General features: G+C 39.6%; 1 protein-coding gene across 1 annotated transcript in view; it reads left to right on the plus strand.

The window, feature by feature from the left end:
• Positions 1-19,138, plus strand: part of HSD17B12 (hydroxysteroid 17-beta dehydrogenase 12) — a gene marked incomplete at both ends in the record, with an annotated part of 190,309 nt that overhangs the window by 153,022 nt on the left and 18,149 nt on the right. Inside the window, one exon of the mRNA XM_080692845.1 lies at positions 10,065-10,099. Coding sequence (XP_080548971.1) covers positions 10,065-10,099 — 35 coding nt within the window. The remainder of the gene's footprint in view (positions 1-10,064; positions 10,100-19,138) is intronic.

Consider the following 19,138-nt stretch of genomic DNA (forward strand, 5'->3'; position numbering starts at 1 on the left):
CTTCTTTTTCTCTTATTAAATTGTTTTTAATGTGGATCAAATTGGAATTTATTACAAAAGGAAAACCTTTGTGGCATGATATAGAAGTTCAGGGTACGTAATGTGGGGTGGGGAAATTGGCAAGGGGAACTCTTAACTTCCACAAAGACTTAAATATTAATAAAAGGGAAAATTAAATAATGCATGGAGATCTCAAAGCTCCCTAAACACTTTGTTTAATTGAACTTCCCTCCCCCTCTGCAGTAAATATTCTGTTAGCCATACAGGTGAGATTCCAAGAATTTCTCATTAAGTTGTGTTCTTGGTACCATAGAGCTCAAATTACACACCTTGCCAAAGAAATGTGTGCTGTGTCATTCTTGTATGGTTTACAGTAGAGTTCAATAGAGTTACCATCTAATTTCTCCAAAACAGACATTGTTCAATGTTACTGCTAATTCTTTCACAGTTATAGTGCAATGTTTAAAAATCATTAGCTACTTCTCTTGAAACCTATTTAAGATATTTGCACCTAAGAAATTGCTTGCTTCTAAATCATGTGAGTTCATTTTTTAGTTGCATGAATTCAGATCCTGTTAGATTTAAGCAGATTTCCTTGGGAGAGAGGGTGGACAGGAGTGGACAAAGTGACTCTTAGTGGTGCCCCAGTTTTCTATATGATTAGCTTGAATTCTAGGCAAATTGTTACTTTACTCCTTGCTAACATATGACGATGATATCGCTGATAACATTTGTTTTCTTATATTATTAACAAAATAGAAAATTAAAAAGTGATATGGGTATAGCTCAGAGGTAAAATGCCCCTGAGTTCAATCCCCAGTAATCCCTCCCCTCCCCCAAAAAGAAAAAAGTAAGATAGGAAAAAACTTTATATTAGGATTTGTTTTTAGAAATAAGATTATCGGTGGGGGGGGGCTTTCTAATTATAGAAGCAATGCAGGATGGTTGCCAAAAATATGAGAAAGCTATATGAACACTAAGAAGAAAATAAATCATGTATAATCCCAACCACAGATGGTTACACTTTAATATCACCATTTCAGGGGTTTTCTAGGCCAGCCAGTGCATTTTTGAGTTGTGTATCTCAACTAAATGATCTCACAATAGTGATTTTGATTTTGTATGAACTAAATGAACTTTCTTATTTCCTGGCCAGAAAATATATATATGGCTGTACCAGTAAATAGTTCACTCTTGAAATTAAATATTTGTTTTCTCCAAAAGAAATCTAAGTTTAGCTGTCATCAAAACTTCCCAGTATCTTTGTATACTTTAAGACCAGCTTGTCTGTAAAATAATGTGATATCTAAGTATGATCACACACACACACACACACACACACACACACACACACACACACACATTGAAGCCAGGCGTGGTGGCGCACGCTTGTAATCCCCGTGCTTGGGAGGCAGAGACAAGAGGATCGCGCAGGTGCGAAGCCAGCCTCACTGGCTTAAGAGACCCTGTTTCCACATTAAAAAAAAAAAAAAAAAGTATAAAATAGGTCTAGGAGTGTAGCCGGAGATAGAAGGGTTTCCAGGAACCCTAGTACCACACACACACAAAAACAAAACAAAAAAAAACCATACATTTACTTGTTCTCCTTTAGATTTTAGGCATCTATGTCTTTTTTGTGGGGAAGATTAATGAAATCGTCACTAAAAAGTAGGTATGTAAACGGGGAACACTTGTACTTTTCTACAAGGATCTCTACAAGTAATAGTACTTCTAGAAGAAGTACCTTGGACACAAGGTTTATCTACTTCATTTAGAAATGAATTACATTCTTGTATACGCTTTTAGAAACAGTGTCCACATGGAAGAAAATAAGTGTAGAGGTTGTGTTTACTGCTACTTGTGTAAAATTCTTAACCTCTGAACTTAAAGTTATGGAAACTTCATTTTAGAAATAAGTTAAGAGAAACAAAAAATTCCTGGTATAGCAATTATCACCTGCAGATGGCCTAAAATTAGCATATTGTGTAAACTCCAGAAATAGCTTCTGAGCTGTGAAATGGAGTTCAGACAGAGATTACCAAGAAATGCTTGGTGTATTGATATAAATAACCATATATGAAGATTCCAATCAATGCATACAAAAGGTAAGATGAAACTACTATCAGCATAGTTAAAATGTCCTATATAAAACCTGATCCTAAAGAGAATTTTATTTAATGAGAACAGAGTGACGTCTTCACTTAGGCATATTAAGAACAAGTTGGCCAGGTGTGGTGGTGCGTGCTTGCAATCTCAACATTTGGGAGGCTGAGACAGGAGGATCACAGTTTGTGGACAGCTTCAGCTACTTAGGCCCTTTGCAACTTGGTGAGACTCTGTTTCAAAATAAATAATTAAAAAAATAGGGCTGAGGGTATGGCTTGGGGGTAGAATGCCCCTGGGTTCCATCACACACAGTACACACACACAACACACACACACACACACACACACACACACACACACACACACACACACACACACGATTTGTGTTTATGTACCCAAAGACAGCTTCAACTTGAATTTATTAAGACTTACCATCTGATTAAAAGGAAACATCATTTTAATGTAGATAAAGGCATTAATCAGTTTAATAAAATATGTAGATTTCAGGTTAACTTTTCTCAGACTTTTCAGTGTTGTTATTACTTGACACATAAGAAAAAGCTGCTCCATTTTACAGTATGGAAAAATAATTTAGAGCCAGAATTTAGAAGTGGAAGCTAATGAGCTGTAAGGAAGAATTCAGCTTTTACATAAGAAGGCTTGTCTTGGCTGATGGATCATTTGGCCACTGAGTAGTCAACAAGTATTTTTGGATCTTTAATAGCCAGGCTTCAAAGGCACCATCTTCTCCCTTGTGTTAAGTTTCTAAAACTCCTTGAGTTTTAATTTTCACAAATAAAACCATTTTGACATATATATACATATAAAATCATCAAGAAAGCATTTAGTGCTTAGCATGCTGTGGATATAATTTTATAAGTATAGTTGTATCTTATAAAGTTTCATTTTATCTCTGGTCATTTTCTGGACAATTTTTGCCATTCAAAAGGGAGACATTAGTATATGATATGCACATGGTTTAAGAAAAAAGAGTTCTTGATGTATGCATTTATATTTTCCTAATTCCAATATGCTTATTATACTATACTTAAATATATAAATTTGTATCTTGGAAAACTTTAAAACTCTGTGTGATTACTTATTAGTACTGGGATTAGAGAGTACTGGGATCCCTAGTCTGTAAGAGTCCATTAACATATGCCAACCATAAATCCACTGAAAAATCCAGAAAACATTTCTCCTCATGATATCCCCCAAAACAATAAAATATGTAGGAACAAACCTAACCAAGGATCTAAAAGACCTCTACAATGAAAATTATAAAACACTGAAAAAAAGAAATTGAAGATCTCAGAAGATGGAAGGACCTTCCTTGCCCTTGGATAGCACAATAAATATAATCAAAATGACCATTCTTCTAAAAGTGTCCTACAGATTCAATGCAATGCCCATTAAAATAGCAAGGTCATTCTTCAAAGATATAGAAAAAAATCAGTCCTTAAATTCATTTTTAACAACAAAAAAACTAGAATAGCCAAAGTACTTCTCAGCAATAAGAATCATGCTGGAGGCATCACAATACATGACTTTAGACTTTACTAAGAGCCATAGTAATAAAAACAGCATGGTATTGACAAAAAAACAGACACACAGACCAGTGGAGCAGAATAGAAGACTCAGAAACAAATCTACACCATTACAGCCGATTGACTTTTGACAAAGCGGCCAAAAACATACACTGGAAAACTGATAGCCTCTTCAACAAATGGTGCTGGCAAAACTGGTTATCCATATGTAGAAAAATGGAAATAAACCCCACTTTCTTACCCTGCACAAGAGTCAATTTAAAATGGACCAAAGACCTGGAAATTATACCAGAGACCTTGCAGCTACTTGAAGAGTGCATAGGACCAACACACCAAAATATAGGCACGGGTAAAAACTTCCTCAACAAGACCCCAAAGCACAAGAAATTAAAGTGATGATCAATACATGGGATTGCATTAAGCTGAAGAGCTTCTGTGCAGCAAAGAAATGATCAATAATCTCAACAGAGAGCTGACGGAATTGGAGAGGATTTTTTTTATCAGCTACATCTCTGATAGAGGACTAATATTTAAAATATACAGGGAATTCATAGAGGACTAATATCTAGAATAGACAGAGAACTCAACTCACTGCAAAAAAAAAAGGCAAGTGAATTAAAGAGTCATTTCACAAAAGAAATACAAATGACAAATGTATTAGGAAATCAGAGAAATACAAATCAAAACTACCTTGAGATTTCACCTAACCCCAATTAGAATGGCAGTCATTAAACTCACAACAACAAATGCAGGCAAGGATGTAGAGAAGTAGAAACTTAACACACTGTTGGTGGGATTACAAATTAGTGCAACCACTTTGGAAAACTGTGGAGATCCTCAGAAGAATGGGAATGAACCTACCATATGACCCAGCCATACCTCTCTTGGGTATCTGCCTAAAAGAATAGAAGCCAAACCATCAGAGTAATCCATGCACATCTATGTTTATAGCTGCACAATTCATAATTGCCAAACTATGGAACCAGCCGAGATGTCTATCGGCAGATGAGTGGATTACAAAACTATGAGAATATGTATACAATGGAATTTTACTCAATCATAGAAAAGAACAAAACTATGTCATTTGCAGGGAAATGGATGGAACTGGAGAACATTATGCTAAGTGAGATTAGGCAGTCACAAAAAGTAAAAAGTCGGATGTTTTCCCTAATATGTGGAAGCCAGGAAGAAAATGGGACATAGCAGGGACTCCAGACAAAGAAGAAACCTTAAATGAGTGAAGAAGAGGACTTAACTGAGGGAGATGGGAGGGGGGAAGAGGGAAACACCTCAGCGGACATGATGCACATAAACAGACTTATGAGCCGGGGAGGAGGGACGGAGGAGGGCAAAGGACAGGACCTGGGGGAGGGCTCCGTGAGTGCTGTGCGCACAGATGCCTCCATCACCTTGAACTTCACCAAGACACACCTAAAAAAAAAAAGTCCATTACCAGATCTCTTGGACGTCACCAGTATTTCTCTGGATTGATTGCTGCCTACAAATGTTATTCCTTCTCTCCTTTTGTGTAGGAGGCTATATAGGCACTAGTATTCCTTCTAGATTTTACTTAGCTACTTTGCATTTAGTTAACAGGTCTTATTCCTTAACCAAATGTTTGTGTATCTGCGTACGTGTGTGTGTGTGTGTGTGTGTGTGTGTGTGTGTGTGTGTACATGCACACACTTGGGTAAGGACCGTTTTATTGCTAGTCGTCTTAGTCTTTCCATTTCTGGTGATCTCAGGGCTTTGTGGAACTGAGTAATAGTTTATTTTCACAAAATGAATAGAGCCTTTTTATAATACATTAGCTAAGCATTATCCCCTAATGAAATATACTAAAAGAAAAAAGTTGTCAGATTCTGTTGTGAATGCATATAATCTATCCTTTACCATAAAATATTTCACAGCTTTTGATACGTCTAATATATATTACATCTATTTCACTAATATGGGAAGCTGTCCATGATACTTCATGCAAATGTAAGTTGCATGACCTATTTTAACAGGATGCACATACTTTGTATTTCCTTACATATTTAATTCATTCATCCAAGAAACAAATGTTATCAAATACATTTCTTTTTTTTCTTTTTTCTTTTTTTTTTTTTTTTTTTTTGCGGGTCTGGGGATGGAACCCAGGGGCATTTGACCTCTGAGCTATACCCCTGCCCTATTTTTTATTCTTTATTTTGAAACCGGGTCTCACTGAGTTGCAGAGGGCCTCACTAAGTAGCTGAGGCTGTCCACAAACCGCGATCCTCTAGGTCTCAGCCTCCCGAATGCTGGGATTACAAGCGTGCGCCACCACGCCCGGCTTTATCAAATACATTTCTATTCTTCACATTTATGTGCCTTTTTATACTCCATTTCTTCTACTGGAATGTCTTTTCTGCCTAGGGAACACACTATGTATTATTTTAGAATTTAACCACAACATAATCTGTGATGCCTCACCTGATTGCAGGCATATCTGGTCCTTCTAAGCATCAGTGTCCTCTCACCACTCACAGCAGTATCGTGTAAGGATTTGTATGTGCATCTGTTTTCCCATCAGATACTGAGCTCTCACGTCTACCCTGTTTCAACCAAACATAAGAAAGACTCTTTCTTACTTCATGTTGCTCCAGGCTACAAGTTGATATACATGGAGCATTTTGAGTGTCTTTTTATGTCCTGGCTTTTTTTTTTCTTCTCGGTACTGGAGATGGAACCCAGTGGCATTCTACCTCCGAGCTACACCCCAGGTCCTATTCTTTAGTCTTTTATGTTTTCAAACAGGGTCTCACCGAGTTGTGAAGGGCCTCGCTAAGTAGCTGAGGCTGTCCGCAAACCACGATCCTCTGGTCTCTGCCTCCCAAATGCTGGGATTACAAGTGTGTGCCACCATGCCCAGCTATGTGCTGGCATTTTGATAAAATAACATGAAATGTATTTTTGTGTTTCATTTCTTTAATTCTTATCCATATGATTATTTTAGAGCAGTTTCCTTGACAAATAATTTATGCCATAAAATGCATCTGTTTTAAGCACACAATTCAATGATTTTTAGTAAATTTACAGAGTTTTACAGTGATTGTCACATCTAATATTAGAACAATTTCATTGCCCACAAGAAGTTCCCAACTAAAGTATTTTAAAATATTAATAAAACTGTCTGGCACGACTTCTTGGTGGTAAGTTAAACTGGACGACCTCGATTGTGTCATTGTTTTGGGCCCTAGAGTGTGTGGGGCACACCAGGCTTACAGGTAGGACTAGGTGCTTAGAGGTGTTTCATCCTGAAAGGAGAGTTCACACTGACATTAAAGGGTACTAATTTGCCTTCAGCTGCTTCTCTATGACGTGCTCTGTGCTGGGTTCACCGTATACTAATATTACCTCATTTGGTATTCAGAATATAATAACCTTTATTGTTGAACACATTAGGACTCTGCAGAGGAGGGAGAAGGACGGGTCTCAAGGTCACACCACGAGTTAGTGGAGGGGCTGGGCTTAGAACTGGGGCCTGACTACACGCCACATTTGCGTTAAGTAGCAGTTCCCTGGATATACTTACACTATGAAAAGACTAACCTTAGGAACTGTGTAAGTAAGTGGAAGAGTTATTACTTAATCTAAGAAGAGAAAAGGTGGCTGTGTTGATAGAATCTGAAATCAGCTTTTTCTTTGACTTGATTTCATGAAGTTTGGTTTGAAGCCCGGGAAGCACATATTGAATTGGGTCAAGCAAACCTAGAAAAGAAAAGAGATAGAACTGTGTTTAAAAAATAATAAAATATTTTAAAAGGATAAAATATAGATGCTGTTTGGGTTATTAACATATCTGGTTGAGTTTGCTTTTGGGGACTGCTTTTTTTCCCCTTAAAATATCTTTATCAATACAAATGGTTAATCATATTAGCTAGAATATTGGCTTAACTCTTGTAAAAGAGATAAAAGAGTGGCTGAAAACGAAATAAAGCCAGGCGTGGTGGCACAGGCTTGTAATCCCCGCACTTGGGAGGCGAAGACAGGAGGATTGCACAGGTTCGAAGCCAGCCACGTTGGCTTAAGAGACCCTGTTTTTAAATTAAAAAAATATAAAATAGGTCTGGGAGTGTAGCCCGGAGTTAGAAGGGCTTCCAGGAACCCCAGTACCACCAAAAAGAAAAAGAAAAAAAATAGAAATTTCTTTTTTTTCTTTTTTTGGGGAGGGGGGATAGGACTCAGGAGTATTCTACCTCCAAGCTACATCACCAGTCTATTTTTTATTCTTTATTTTTTGAAACTGGGTCTCACTGAGTAGCAAAGGGCCTCACTAAGTAGCTGAGGCTGTTCATGAACCTGGATCCTCCTGTCTTAGCCTCCCAAGTGCTGGGATTACAAGTGTGCGCCACCACGCCTAATGAAATTTTTTTCTTTCTCAGATAAAAAGCTAGCTAGATAATCAAAGCTTAGCATATAGCCCCATAGTCATTAGGGATTCTTTTCTTTTATTATATTCCTCTACCACTATTAGTGAATGGCTTTTACCTTGGTGGTCTTAGATGGCTGTTCTAGCTCCTTTGTTTTGTTTTATTTTGTTTTCTCTACCACTACCTCCACTCCTGTCTGTCTCTCTGTCTGTCCGTCTGTCTGTCTGTCTGTCTCTCTCTCTTCTCTTCTCTTCTCTTCTCTTCTCTTCTCTTCTCTTCTCTTCTCTTCTCTCTCTCTCTCTCTCTCTCTCTCTCTCTCTCTCTCTCTCTCTCCTCTCTCTCTCTCTCTCCACCCAACCCTATTTTCTTTTAATTTGGAAGCAGAGTCTCACTAGGCTTCTGAGGCTGGCCTTGAACCTATGACCATCCTTGCAAGTACTGGGATTACAGGCGTGCACCACCACATCCAGCTGGTCCAGCTCCTTTTATCACAAACATATTCTAGCCATCAGGAAAAGGGAAAGGTGAAGGAGAAGACATGAATTTCCCCCTCTTTAAGAGCATAACATATCAAGATGCTTATGTTGCTTTTCTTCATGTCTTATTAGATAGAATGTAGTCACAGGCTACACGTGGCTACAAGAGAACTCAAAACGTGATCTTCATGGGAGGCCTTCATGGGAGGCGCTGAGGGTGGGAAAGAGGCCTATGTTCAACTGGTAATTCAGTTACTGTGTATTAAAGAAGGAATGAATGAGAGAGGACAGCTGGCAATCTCTGTTCCATCATTCTATGGAGATGAGTTTAATGTGAAAAAAAGTAGACTTATACATAAGAAGGGAGATAAGGGAAGCTTTAGTCTCCAAGATTTCTCTTATAGCTTCTTCTGTCTTATCTGGGCCAGAAGATTTGGCCAAATCCATATATACCTGTGTTGAAATGATTCCCTGGTGCTTCAAAGACATGCCTTCGTTTTGAAGTTGGCAATATGCGAGTACAGCTTAAACTTATGTTTTCTCTGGAAAGTCTGTGTAGCTCCAGAGTTGACTTCTGGAATGGATGTCCACATAGCAGAGTTGACCTGGGGCAAAGTCTGAATATTTCAGACTATTCTAGGAAAAAATCTTCTGTCGTCAGAATAATGTCCATTTTATTTAATCCATTGCATTATTCAAGGTAGAAAGCTCAAAACTTCTACGCTTGGCATGCATTCAGTCTTTATTATTATAAAACAGTGTTGTCTCTTAGAGAACTGGTGATAACTGGGAGTCAGAAATTCATGTTCTAACCTCGGTACTTCATTGGTGTTACACTGACAAAGCCATTAGACTTCTCAACCTTTCTTGGTTAACAATATCTCAAAATAGAGTTTAGAAGTAACCTTTTTCATCATTATATGGATTTGACCAACAGTTTTATAAAATGTAGCTATTACCTTTTCCTTGTTAATTACTGGAAATCGCAGATAACCTTAACTTGAAGGATGAGTTTTACTCATGACTAACTGGACCAACAAAAGAAATGAATGTGAAAATCCCACTTTATATTTGCCAACATGTCACTTGATAAGCATTCTTCTAAAGGCTTTTTTTTTTTTAATCTGAAAAGATTATTTGAGCCCCTGAGATTAGAAAGCTTAAGTAGTCTTGGTAGGCAGAATATTTCTTGTGATAACACATGTCCTTTTCTGAGAATGCATTTCTGGGAGCCGTTGATTTCACCCTAAATCCTTTATGATTTGAAGATCTCCAGGCCCGGATTTCATTTCAGGCAAGACTAATTTTAGCCAAGTTCACTGAATGTATTCCTGGCGTTATCTCCAGTAATTTCATCTGGTTCCTTTTCTGCACTGTTGACACCTCCAAGTGATAGAGAGTGCATAGAGCAAGCTCTGTCTGGGCGAGTGGAGAGCCGTGCCCCGGTTCCCTTTCCCTCGGGTGGGTGGGTGTCCTTCAGACGGTCACCTAAAGTCGCCTGCGTCCTCAGTCACCGTGTTTTGTTTTCTCCTTTGCAGATGACACGATTGGTGCTGCCCGGCATGGTGGAAAGGTGAGTCACAGGCTCACACACAAGCACTGGATGTGGAGCTCATGAGTATTTATAGGGAGAATCCTTTCTTTGAAAATTTCATTAAAGTGACTAATGAACCTAGCCTCCATGTCTTGATGCCAGGCGAGTCACGCTGTGGAGCATGAGTCACTGGCGGAGGAGGCCTTTTCCACTCTTTTTATTTCCCTCTCTACAGCTGTGGTGGTTCCTTTAGATCAGGATTAAAAAGTCGGCCTGAGTCACCATCACTAACTCAATTGCCTGCTATTCTGAGGGGGCGGATAGAGTTCCGGGGATATTCCCGGGAATGCCTTCTTAAAGCTGCGTCCTCCCAGAGTCACAGTCGGTGGAGTTTGATGAGGCAAGACACCATGCTCTGGTTTTTGGTTCTTACTGGGAAATGGCTATGTGAGGAACCTAGGCACGCGATGAGATGATCCTAGATGTTAGAACAACCCCTGGAGGGAAAGGCAGTGTCCTCCAGCCTCATCTTTGTTCCAGTTTGGTGGAGTACAATGAGGAGATGCTGGATGCCTTCGTTTTTATTGAGAAATATATGGTAGAATTTTTAGATTTGAAGTGTAAAATTGTAATTAAGCTCTGTTCCTTCCTTGGAAAAATTTGAATGATGGCAAGACCTTCAAAGAAAACCTGTTAGAAAGAGCTCAGCTTGCATCCTGAGCCAGGTTGGTCATTTGCTGAATGCAGGGCTTCACGGCCATCCTTTTGCAAGATGCTTTAAGTTTGGAAGAGATCAGAGGAATAATAGCTCTGAAAGGGGAGTACCTAAGGACCCCACCTCTGTTAAGAAACCTCCGTGATCAGCTCCAGGTGGGGGTTACAGCTTGTTTTTATTGAGTACCTCTATCTGCCCAGTGTTATACTTAATATGTGTTCACGTGTTTACGCATTGTCGATGAGGAAATTGAGGTTAGACATCTGAGAGAGAGTCAGAGAAAGAGACAGACAGAAACGTAAGGCTTGAACCAAGGGGCATCCTACCTCTGAACTACACTCCCAGCCCAATTCTATTTTTTATTTGGAAACAGGGTCTTGCTAAATTGCTGAGGACCTCACTAAGTTGTTGAGACTAGTCTCAAACCTGCAATCCTCCTGTCTCAGCCTCCCAAGCACTGGAATTATAAACATGCACCATCATGCCTGGCAGGAATCCATTTGCTGAGCATCTACAGAGACTGATTAAGAAGTGTTTTCTTTTCTTCCTTGCTTCCTTCTATTAAACCCAGAGCCATTGTACCTCTGAGCTATACCTCCAATCCAATTTTGTATCCTTTATTTTGAAACAGGGTCTCACTAAGTTGTGGAGGGCCTCACTAAGTAGCTGAAGTCCTGAACCCTGCAGTCCTCCTGTCTCAGCCTCCCAAGTACTGGGATTATAAGCAAAGCTGCTTGTTGTTGGTCCATAGTGGGGAGCGTGCTCCTTGCTCCTTCTGGTCAGATGTGGAAATAGTCATGGTCAAACCAGACCAGAACCCTAGAAGAGAGCAGAGTTGGGGAAGTCAGAACCAAGCTGAGTCAATATAGGTTTTAACATCTGCATATGATATTGTACTAATTCATTAAAGTAAATTCATCTATTAAAAAGGAAATACTTGGGCTGGAGGTGTGTTTTAGCATTAGAGGGCCTGCCCAGCATCTGTGAGGCCCTGGCTTAGGAAGGAAGGAAGGAAGGCAGGCAGGCAGGCAGGCAGGCAGGCAGGCTGACTTCAAAACCACAGAAGTTTACAAGTAAAAGTGTGTTCGCGAAAGTCACATCAAAAGTGAAAGCATCTTGCAGAGCATAAAGTATTGGATTCATGGAGCCATAAAAATTTAGTACTTTAAGTGAATTGAAGGCATCACTCCCCTTAATTTGGCAGGTGAAGAAACTGAGATCCAAAGAAATGGAGTGCTATGGAGCTACACAATAAGTTAGTGAAGATTACAAGTGTAAAGAGCTTGGAGACAGGCATGGTGGCATACCCTTGTAATCCCAGTACTTGGGAGGCTGAGACAGAAGGATCAGCTACTTAGTGAGGCCCTCTGCAACTAGGTCCTCTTTCAAAATAAAGAATAAAAAATAGGGATGGGGTTGTATCTTGGAGGTAGAATGTCCCTGGGTTCCATCCCCAATACCATAAAGAATAAAATAAAATAAAATAATAATGTAAAGAGTTCTGGACTTCACTGCCACCTCTGTAGACCTAGCCATTACCACAGTAACAGTTGTAACATTAGATAAAAACCAAGTGCAAAGAAAAGGATTCATCCATTCAACAGACATTCATTGAGTGAAGTTTATCTTATAATATTTAAAGGATGAATTGTTTCTCTGCCTTTAATAAGTCAAGTTAAAGCTGGGCACAGTGGTATATGCCTGTAATCCCAGTACTTGGGAGGCTGAGACAGAAGGATTGCAAGTTTAAAGCTAGCCTCAGCAACCTAGTGAGACCTTGTTTTAAAATTAAAAAAGAGCTGGAGGTAGAGCTTGGATATGGAATGCCCCAGAGAAAGAAGCAATCATGTCTGGACGTGGTGGTACACATCTGTAATCCCGGTACTTGGGAGGCTGAAATGGGAAGATTGCAGGTTCAAAGCCAGTGTTAGCAACTTAGCAAAACCTTCAGCAATGTAGTGAGACCCTGTTTCAAAATCAGAAAGGGTTGGGATGTAGCTGAGAGGTTGAAAGCCCAGGAAACTCCCTTCCCAAGAGAGAGAAATCAAGTTGATTTTAGACTGAAGTTGAGAAATGATCTAGTGGAAAGCCATCCGAACTATGGACTGAACTGACGTGGGGGTGATCGTGGTACTTGCTAAGAACTACTGAGAAATGCCTGTGGATCTATGAATCAGTACCTTTTTTTTTTTTTTTTTTTGCGGGTCTGGGGATGGAACCCAGGGGCATTTGACCTCTGAGCTACACCCCCTGCCCTATTTTGTATTCTTTATTTTGAAACCGGGTCTTACTGAGTTGCAGAGGGCCTCACTAAGTAGTTGAGGTTGTCCGCGAACCGTGATCCTCCAGGTTTCAGCCTCCCGGATGCTGGGATTACAAGCGTGTGCCGCCACACCCGGCTTGAATCAGTACTTTTGATTAGGAGGAATATCTGTGTCCACTTGAATTTAAGAAGTTACTAGGTATATTAGTCAAGGTATGCTGACTACAGTTAACTACCTAAATCTCAGTGGCTTAACATAGTAATGGCTTATTATTTTCCCCTCACATCTACCAAGTCATCCAGAGATCTGAGGTTTCTTTCATCTAGGGGTTCCATCATTCTTAGAGTCTGGGAATTCTCCTGTGCATGCAGATGAAGGGAGAGAGAATTGGGATGGTTTTAGGAAAGATTTTGTGGGCCAGCCCAGGAAGTTGTGTACATCACTTCTGCCCATTCCATTGTCCAGAGCTCAGTCTGTCACAGGCTACCGCTAACCGCAAGGGAGCCCAGAAATACTAGCTGTGTGCCCAGGAGGAAGGAAAAGCTCCAAGTGAACAGATCATCTGAAAGCGGTCTTACTTACACATTATGAGTGGTTCCATTGTAGCCTGCTCTTTACCCCACCTCAAAACGGCCTATTTCCTATGGTTGGTTTCCATAGGGTTTGTATCTCCATTGCGAAGCAGCAGTAGCCTTTAGAAAGAGCCTTTGTTGTTTCCGTGGGCTTTCTTTTTCTTTTCACTGATTCTTCCTCTGATGTATGAGATTTTCCAAACCCTCTAGAACTATAGCCTAGGGCCAACCGACTGTCGCTAAACAAGTATCTATAATCAAACTAAGGTATTATTACCATAGAAGTAGAAAGTGCATAATTACATTATAGAGGAAACTTGCTCTTTCTACTTCCCTGGAATTATAAACATTGTGTACAGCTGGAGCCAGGAGGTGGTTGCCATAACAACCATGGAAAAGCTAAAAATAGCCTCTTTCATATTGTATTGCTTAAGGTGGAATTATGACATGTTATGGTGTTTTAGGGCAGGTAATTCTCTTTCATGTGCTAAATGTTTGCAAACTTTCTTCAACAAAGCAATATTTGTATAATGTAAGTATTTGGATTGCTGGTTCTAATTATATGCCTGACCCCTGTGTTCCAGGATTCTTTTCTGACATAGAACTCTATTTCAATATATTTCTCTGTCTTCTTGAGACTCTGTTAGAGAACTGCCTATACCAATTTTGGTATTATGTTTAAGCTTAAAATGTGTGTGTGTGTGTGTGTGTGTGTGTGTGTGTGTGTGTAATGACCCTGCAAGAGCGTGCTTACGTCTTCTCTGAGAGGAAGTGGAATTGTAAAGAATCGTGATGAAGTCTTCTGCACATCTCCCTCATTTGCCATCAGACCCTATGAACAGGTGTCTGCACTGACCTGGCAGTTCCATTTCTTCACAGCAGCATTTATACCTCCCCACCTCCCTCTCCTCACCTGCGGCACGGGGCCTGGCTGAGGTTCCCTGAGGAAGGCAGAAATCAGAGGCTGCTTTCAGAGGAGACCTATTCCTGTATGACAGTAGTGTTTTTGTAGAGGTGAGGACAAGGATACTACAAAGGCTGATAGGACAGTGGGCCATTTATGGGACAAAGGCTTGGTAATTTTTAAATCCCACTGACAATTAAAGAATGTCTTATGGGAACTACACAGGTCTGAGGGAATTCTAGAAAGCATAGCTGTAGAGAGCTATAAATAAAAGCTACTGGATTTTATCGAGTTGGTTCGGGTTGTAAGGGAACTAATAATGGAAGGGAACATGTATATATGAAAAGGTGCTTCCTTGTCAGCAGGTGGTATTTTCTGTTTGAGCAGTGTTTCAGTTGTAGTGGACCCTCAGTGATTTACACCAAAGACACCATTCTGTGACTGCACCTAGTAAGCAGTGTGATGAATTAAGAACATTGCATCACAAAAAGTGTTTCTTGACATTTGTCACATCGGGAAATGTGCCGGAGGATGAGCAACATGAGTCTTCATTATAGAACTTCAGCAAAACTCTTAATGTGTCTTCCAATCTTAGAATTGCTCCCAAACCCCCAGAAAATGAGAGATTAAGCAGAATTTGGCTCTGTGTTTGTTTCTGTGTGCAATTAACACAGCCCATTTCGTCCTTCTGCTTGATATAACAGAGTTGTCATGAGTCTAGCTGTGCCATGGAAACTGGTTTGACGTCACTAATTCTGCTTAGATGGAGGATTAGAGCTAGACAGAGTGGTTGATTTTAAAGAAGAGTCCTTTGTGTCTGCCAGTCCCAAATGTTCACCCCCATTTCTATATAAAGAGTAGGTACTGCATATAGTAGAGGATTAAGACAGGCAATGCCAGTATGTTATTTGTGATTCAGACAAAACGGAGTTGAATATTATTATCCTTAGAGAGACAGAACGAGAATTGAACGTGTGTGGGTGTGGGAAGGTTTTTGCTAGACAAATATGTGTTCTTGACAGTAGGACAGCCTTTTCTACCATCATTTGGGTACAATTATAAATGCTATCTTTAGGTCTAAAACATTCTCGCTTTATATAACACTGTAATAGCCTTAGATTTGTTTTAATGTATTTTAAAATGCAAATACTGTATTTTGTATAGAGTACCCTAAAATTCTGACTGCACTCACTCAAAGGAGGTCCCACCTAGAATTTTAAATCAGGACAGGACACATGAGGCACAGTGATCCTAATTGCCTCGAGGAGTAAATAGATAAAGGAGCATGACTGTATAATTGTGACAGGTTGGATTATTGATATTAATTTTTTAATGGGAAAAATGCTTTATTATCTTTAAATGACTTTTCCTCTGTTAAAATCATGGCTTTGGTGAGTCATGTTTTAAGAGTCTGTTTGATTTAATTGTTAAAAGTATTTTGATAATGTTAAACTTTCACCTTTAAAGACTTTTAAATTGCATATCATTTATGAGACATGAAATCTTTTTTTTTTAATTTGGTGCACTGTATTCATACATCATAGTGGGATACAAACTTTTGTAGACATACATGTACACATCGCCCAGTCAGTCCCCACCCGATCACCACCCCATTCTCTCCCCATCCCTCCCTCCCATGCTTGGCTTAGTGGTTGACATCTAGTATTATAGCAATTTATCCAATATTAACAATGATAATCTCACATAACAGTTTCATTTGTCTGATACCAAGCTTTTGATGACTTAAAGATAACATTTCAATATTTCTTTTTACTTTCTTTCTTACCAGAGAATATTTTTTTTCTATTTTTTTAGGTGAAACTATCATATATTTATATATTTATTTTTCAGAAAAAAACTCTATCCTAATATGGAATATGGACTCTAGATACCCAAAATGATCTTGAAAAAGAACAAAGCTAGAAGATATATATTTTCTGATTTCAAACCATATAAAGCTACAATAATTGAAACAGTGTAGTACTATTCTAAAGGCAGATATATAAACCATTGGAGTTAAATAAAAGCCTAGAGCTAAATTCTTCCCTATATTGTCAAGTTATTTTTGACAAGGTTTCCACGAACATTTGGTGGTGGAAATAATAATCTTTTAACTAAATATTGTTGAAAAATAATAATTACATGGAAAAGAATAAAATTGGACCCTTACCTAATCCCACATACAAGTATTAACTCAAACTAGATAAAAGACCTAAATATAAATCTTAAGACTATAAACTTTTAGGAGAAAATCTGGGTCATAAAACCTCACAACATTGAAATTGGCAGTGATTTCTTGGATATGATTTCAATGGCACAGGCAACAGAAGAGTATACAAACTCCCTAAAAAATAAAAAAAATAATGTATATCCAAAGACATTGTAAACAGAGTTACTAATAGAATGGAATAAAATATTTCCAAATGCTATATCTGAAGGTATATTAATATTCCAACTAGAAATCCTAAAAATTAACAACAATAAAGGCAAACAATACCCTTTAGAGATAGGTAAAAGACTAACATAAGTAATGAATCTCCACAGATAACCAATCTTAGTTGACTGTTGGATGGAAACTCTTGTTTCTCTGGTTCTGGTGTGTGTTACCTATTTCTTCTTTGTAGTTAATCTCTTTGAGTATTTTCTCTAGTGCTGGTTTTGAAGACATAAATTCCTTCAGTTTCTGTTTGTCATGGAAGCTTCTTATTTCCCCATCTAATTTGATAGAAAGTTTTGCTGGGTAGGAAATTTTTGGCTGGAAGTTGTTTTCTTTCAGAGTTTGGAATATGTTACTCCAAGCCCTTCTGGCTCTCATGACTTGGTTTGGGAAGTCTGGAGTGATTCTAATTGGCTTGCCTCTGAATGTTACTTGGCCCTTTGTTTTTGTTGCCTTTAAGATTCTCTGCTTGGCTTCCACATTGGTCATTTTGACAATTATGTGGCATGGGGATCCTCTTCTTCGATCCTGTCTAAAGGGAGTTCTATAAGTTTCCTGGACCTGTGTATCAACCTCTTGCTCTATGTTTGGAAAATTTTCTGCTATTACTTCCTTGAAGAGATTGTTGATCCCTTTGGTTTCACTTTCTTTTCCCTCCTCTATTCCAATTATTCTTAGGTTAGCTCTCTTAAAATGGGCCCATATTTCTTCAATGTCAGATTCCTGCTGTCGGATATTTTTTCCTAGATTAGAAACTATGCGTTCATTTTTGGAATGATCATCTTCTAAGAAGGAGATTCTGTTCTCCATGTGGTCTAATCGGTTGTTTGTGCTTTGAATTGAGGCCTTTACTTCATTAATTGCATCCTTTATCTCTTTTTGACTCTCTCTGAGTTCTTTTCGAAGCACCTCTATTATTTCTACAGTTATTTTCCTGATTTGATCTTCTAGAAATCTCTGATTTTCTGTTTTATCGGATTCTGATGTTGTGGGGTTGTGGGCATTCATTGCTCCAGTATTATTTCTCTTTCCCATGATTTCAGAAGTTTGTGCCTTCTCTGGGTCCTTCCCTTGGGTCACTATGACTTCACTTAAGGTGTTCTGGATCTCGAGTCAGTAGTATCTCAGACCCCACTACTCCTTTACTGGGTTGTATCACAGAGTCTCCGACCCAGAGAGTCGATAGAGGCTGCTTTAGACTGTGGGGGGTGCCAGGTTGGGTGTTCTCCTATGGTGTGATATCTCTGCCACCGCCACTCCCCCACTGGGTCAAGTCCCAGGGAGTACAGTACTGGGATTTCTCCTCTGTGGCCCACAATTTGACTCACTGTTCTTGAGTACGCAGATGTAGCTGTACTGGACTCGGTGAATTCGGTGCTGCTGCCGCCGGTGGCAATATGGCGCCACTGTTACGCCCTTGGCCGTGAGGCTGGCGTATTTCTTTTCTGTTTTTGAGTTCCACTCTGAGTCCCTGCAGTGTGTGCTGAGCTCAGCCACTGGGAGCTTTAGATGCTCCCTGCGCTGAAAAATCCCACCTGGCTGTTCTGCAGCAGCTCACCTAGGCTTGCTGTAGCCGTCCGGTGAACTCTGCGCTGCCGCCGGCAGTAAAGCGCTGCTGCCGCGTCCTCGGGCGTGAGGCCGGTGTATCTCCTCTGTGGCTCTGAGCTCTGTTCTCAGTCCGCTTTTCTCTCTGGAGCCTGGTGATTTTTTTGTTTCTCTGGTGATGGTGTTTTCTGGCTATGAAAGGCGCTGATTTTGTGGTAATGGAGATTGGTTGTTAGTGGGGCTCTTAAGCCCTGCTTTTCTCGGTCGCCATCTTCCCGGAAGTCAAGACATGAAATCTTTAAAGATGCAAGATTTTTGTTCAAGGGCACACACAGCCACCCCATCTAGTTTGAGCAGAAGAAAGTACAGAATCTAGCTGATAAAACCAGCAGTGGTAGCTTCAGTGAAAAACATCTGTATCTCATTTGGGCTTGCTTTTTCTTTTCTTGTGAGTGAAGATATAACAATTCTTGGTTAGATGAGAGAAACCCCATACCTATTAGGATGCTTAGGGGTAAAGGGCTAACCTGTCAGGATTTGGAGCTACTTCTCAGAAAGCATATTATGTTGCGTAGGGTACAATAGTTCTTTGCATCCGCTCCACTGGGATCTGACCCTGCTTAAAGGTGATGCATTCCAGT

This window comes from Muscardinus avellanarius (assembly GCF_963383645.1).
Source record: "Muscardinus avellanarius genome assembly, chromosome: 1".
Classification (NCBI taxonomy): domain Eukaryota; kingdom Metazoa; phylum Chordata; class Mammalia; order Rodentia; family Gliridae; genus Muscardinus; species Muscardinus avellanarius.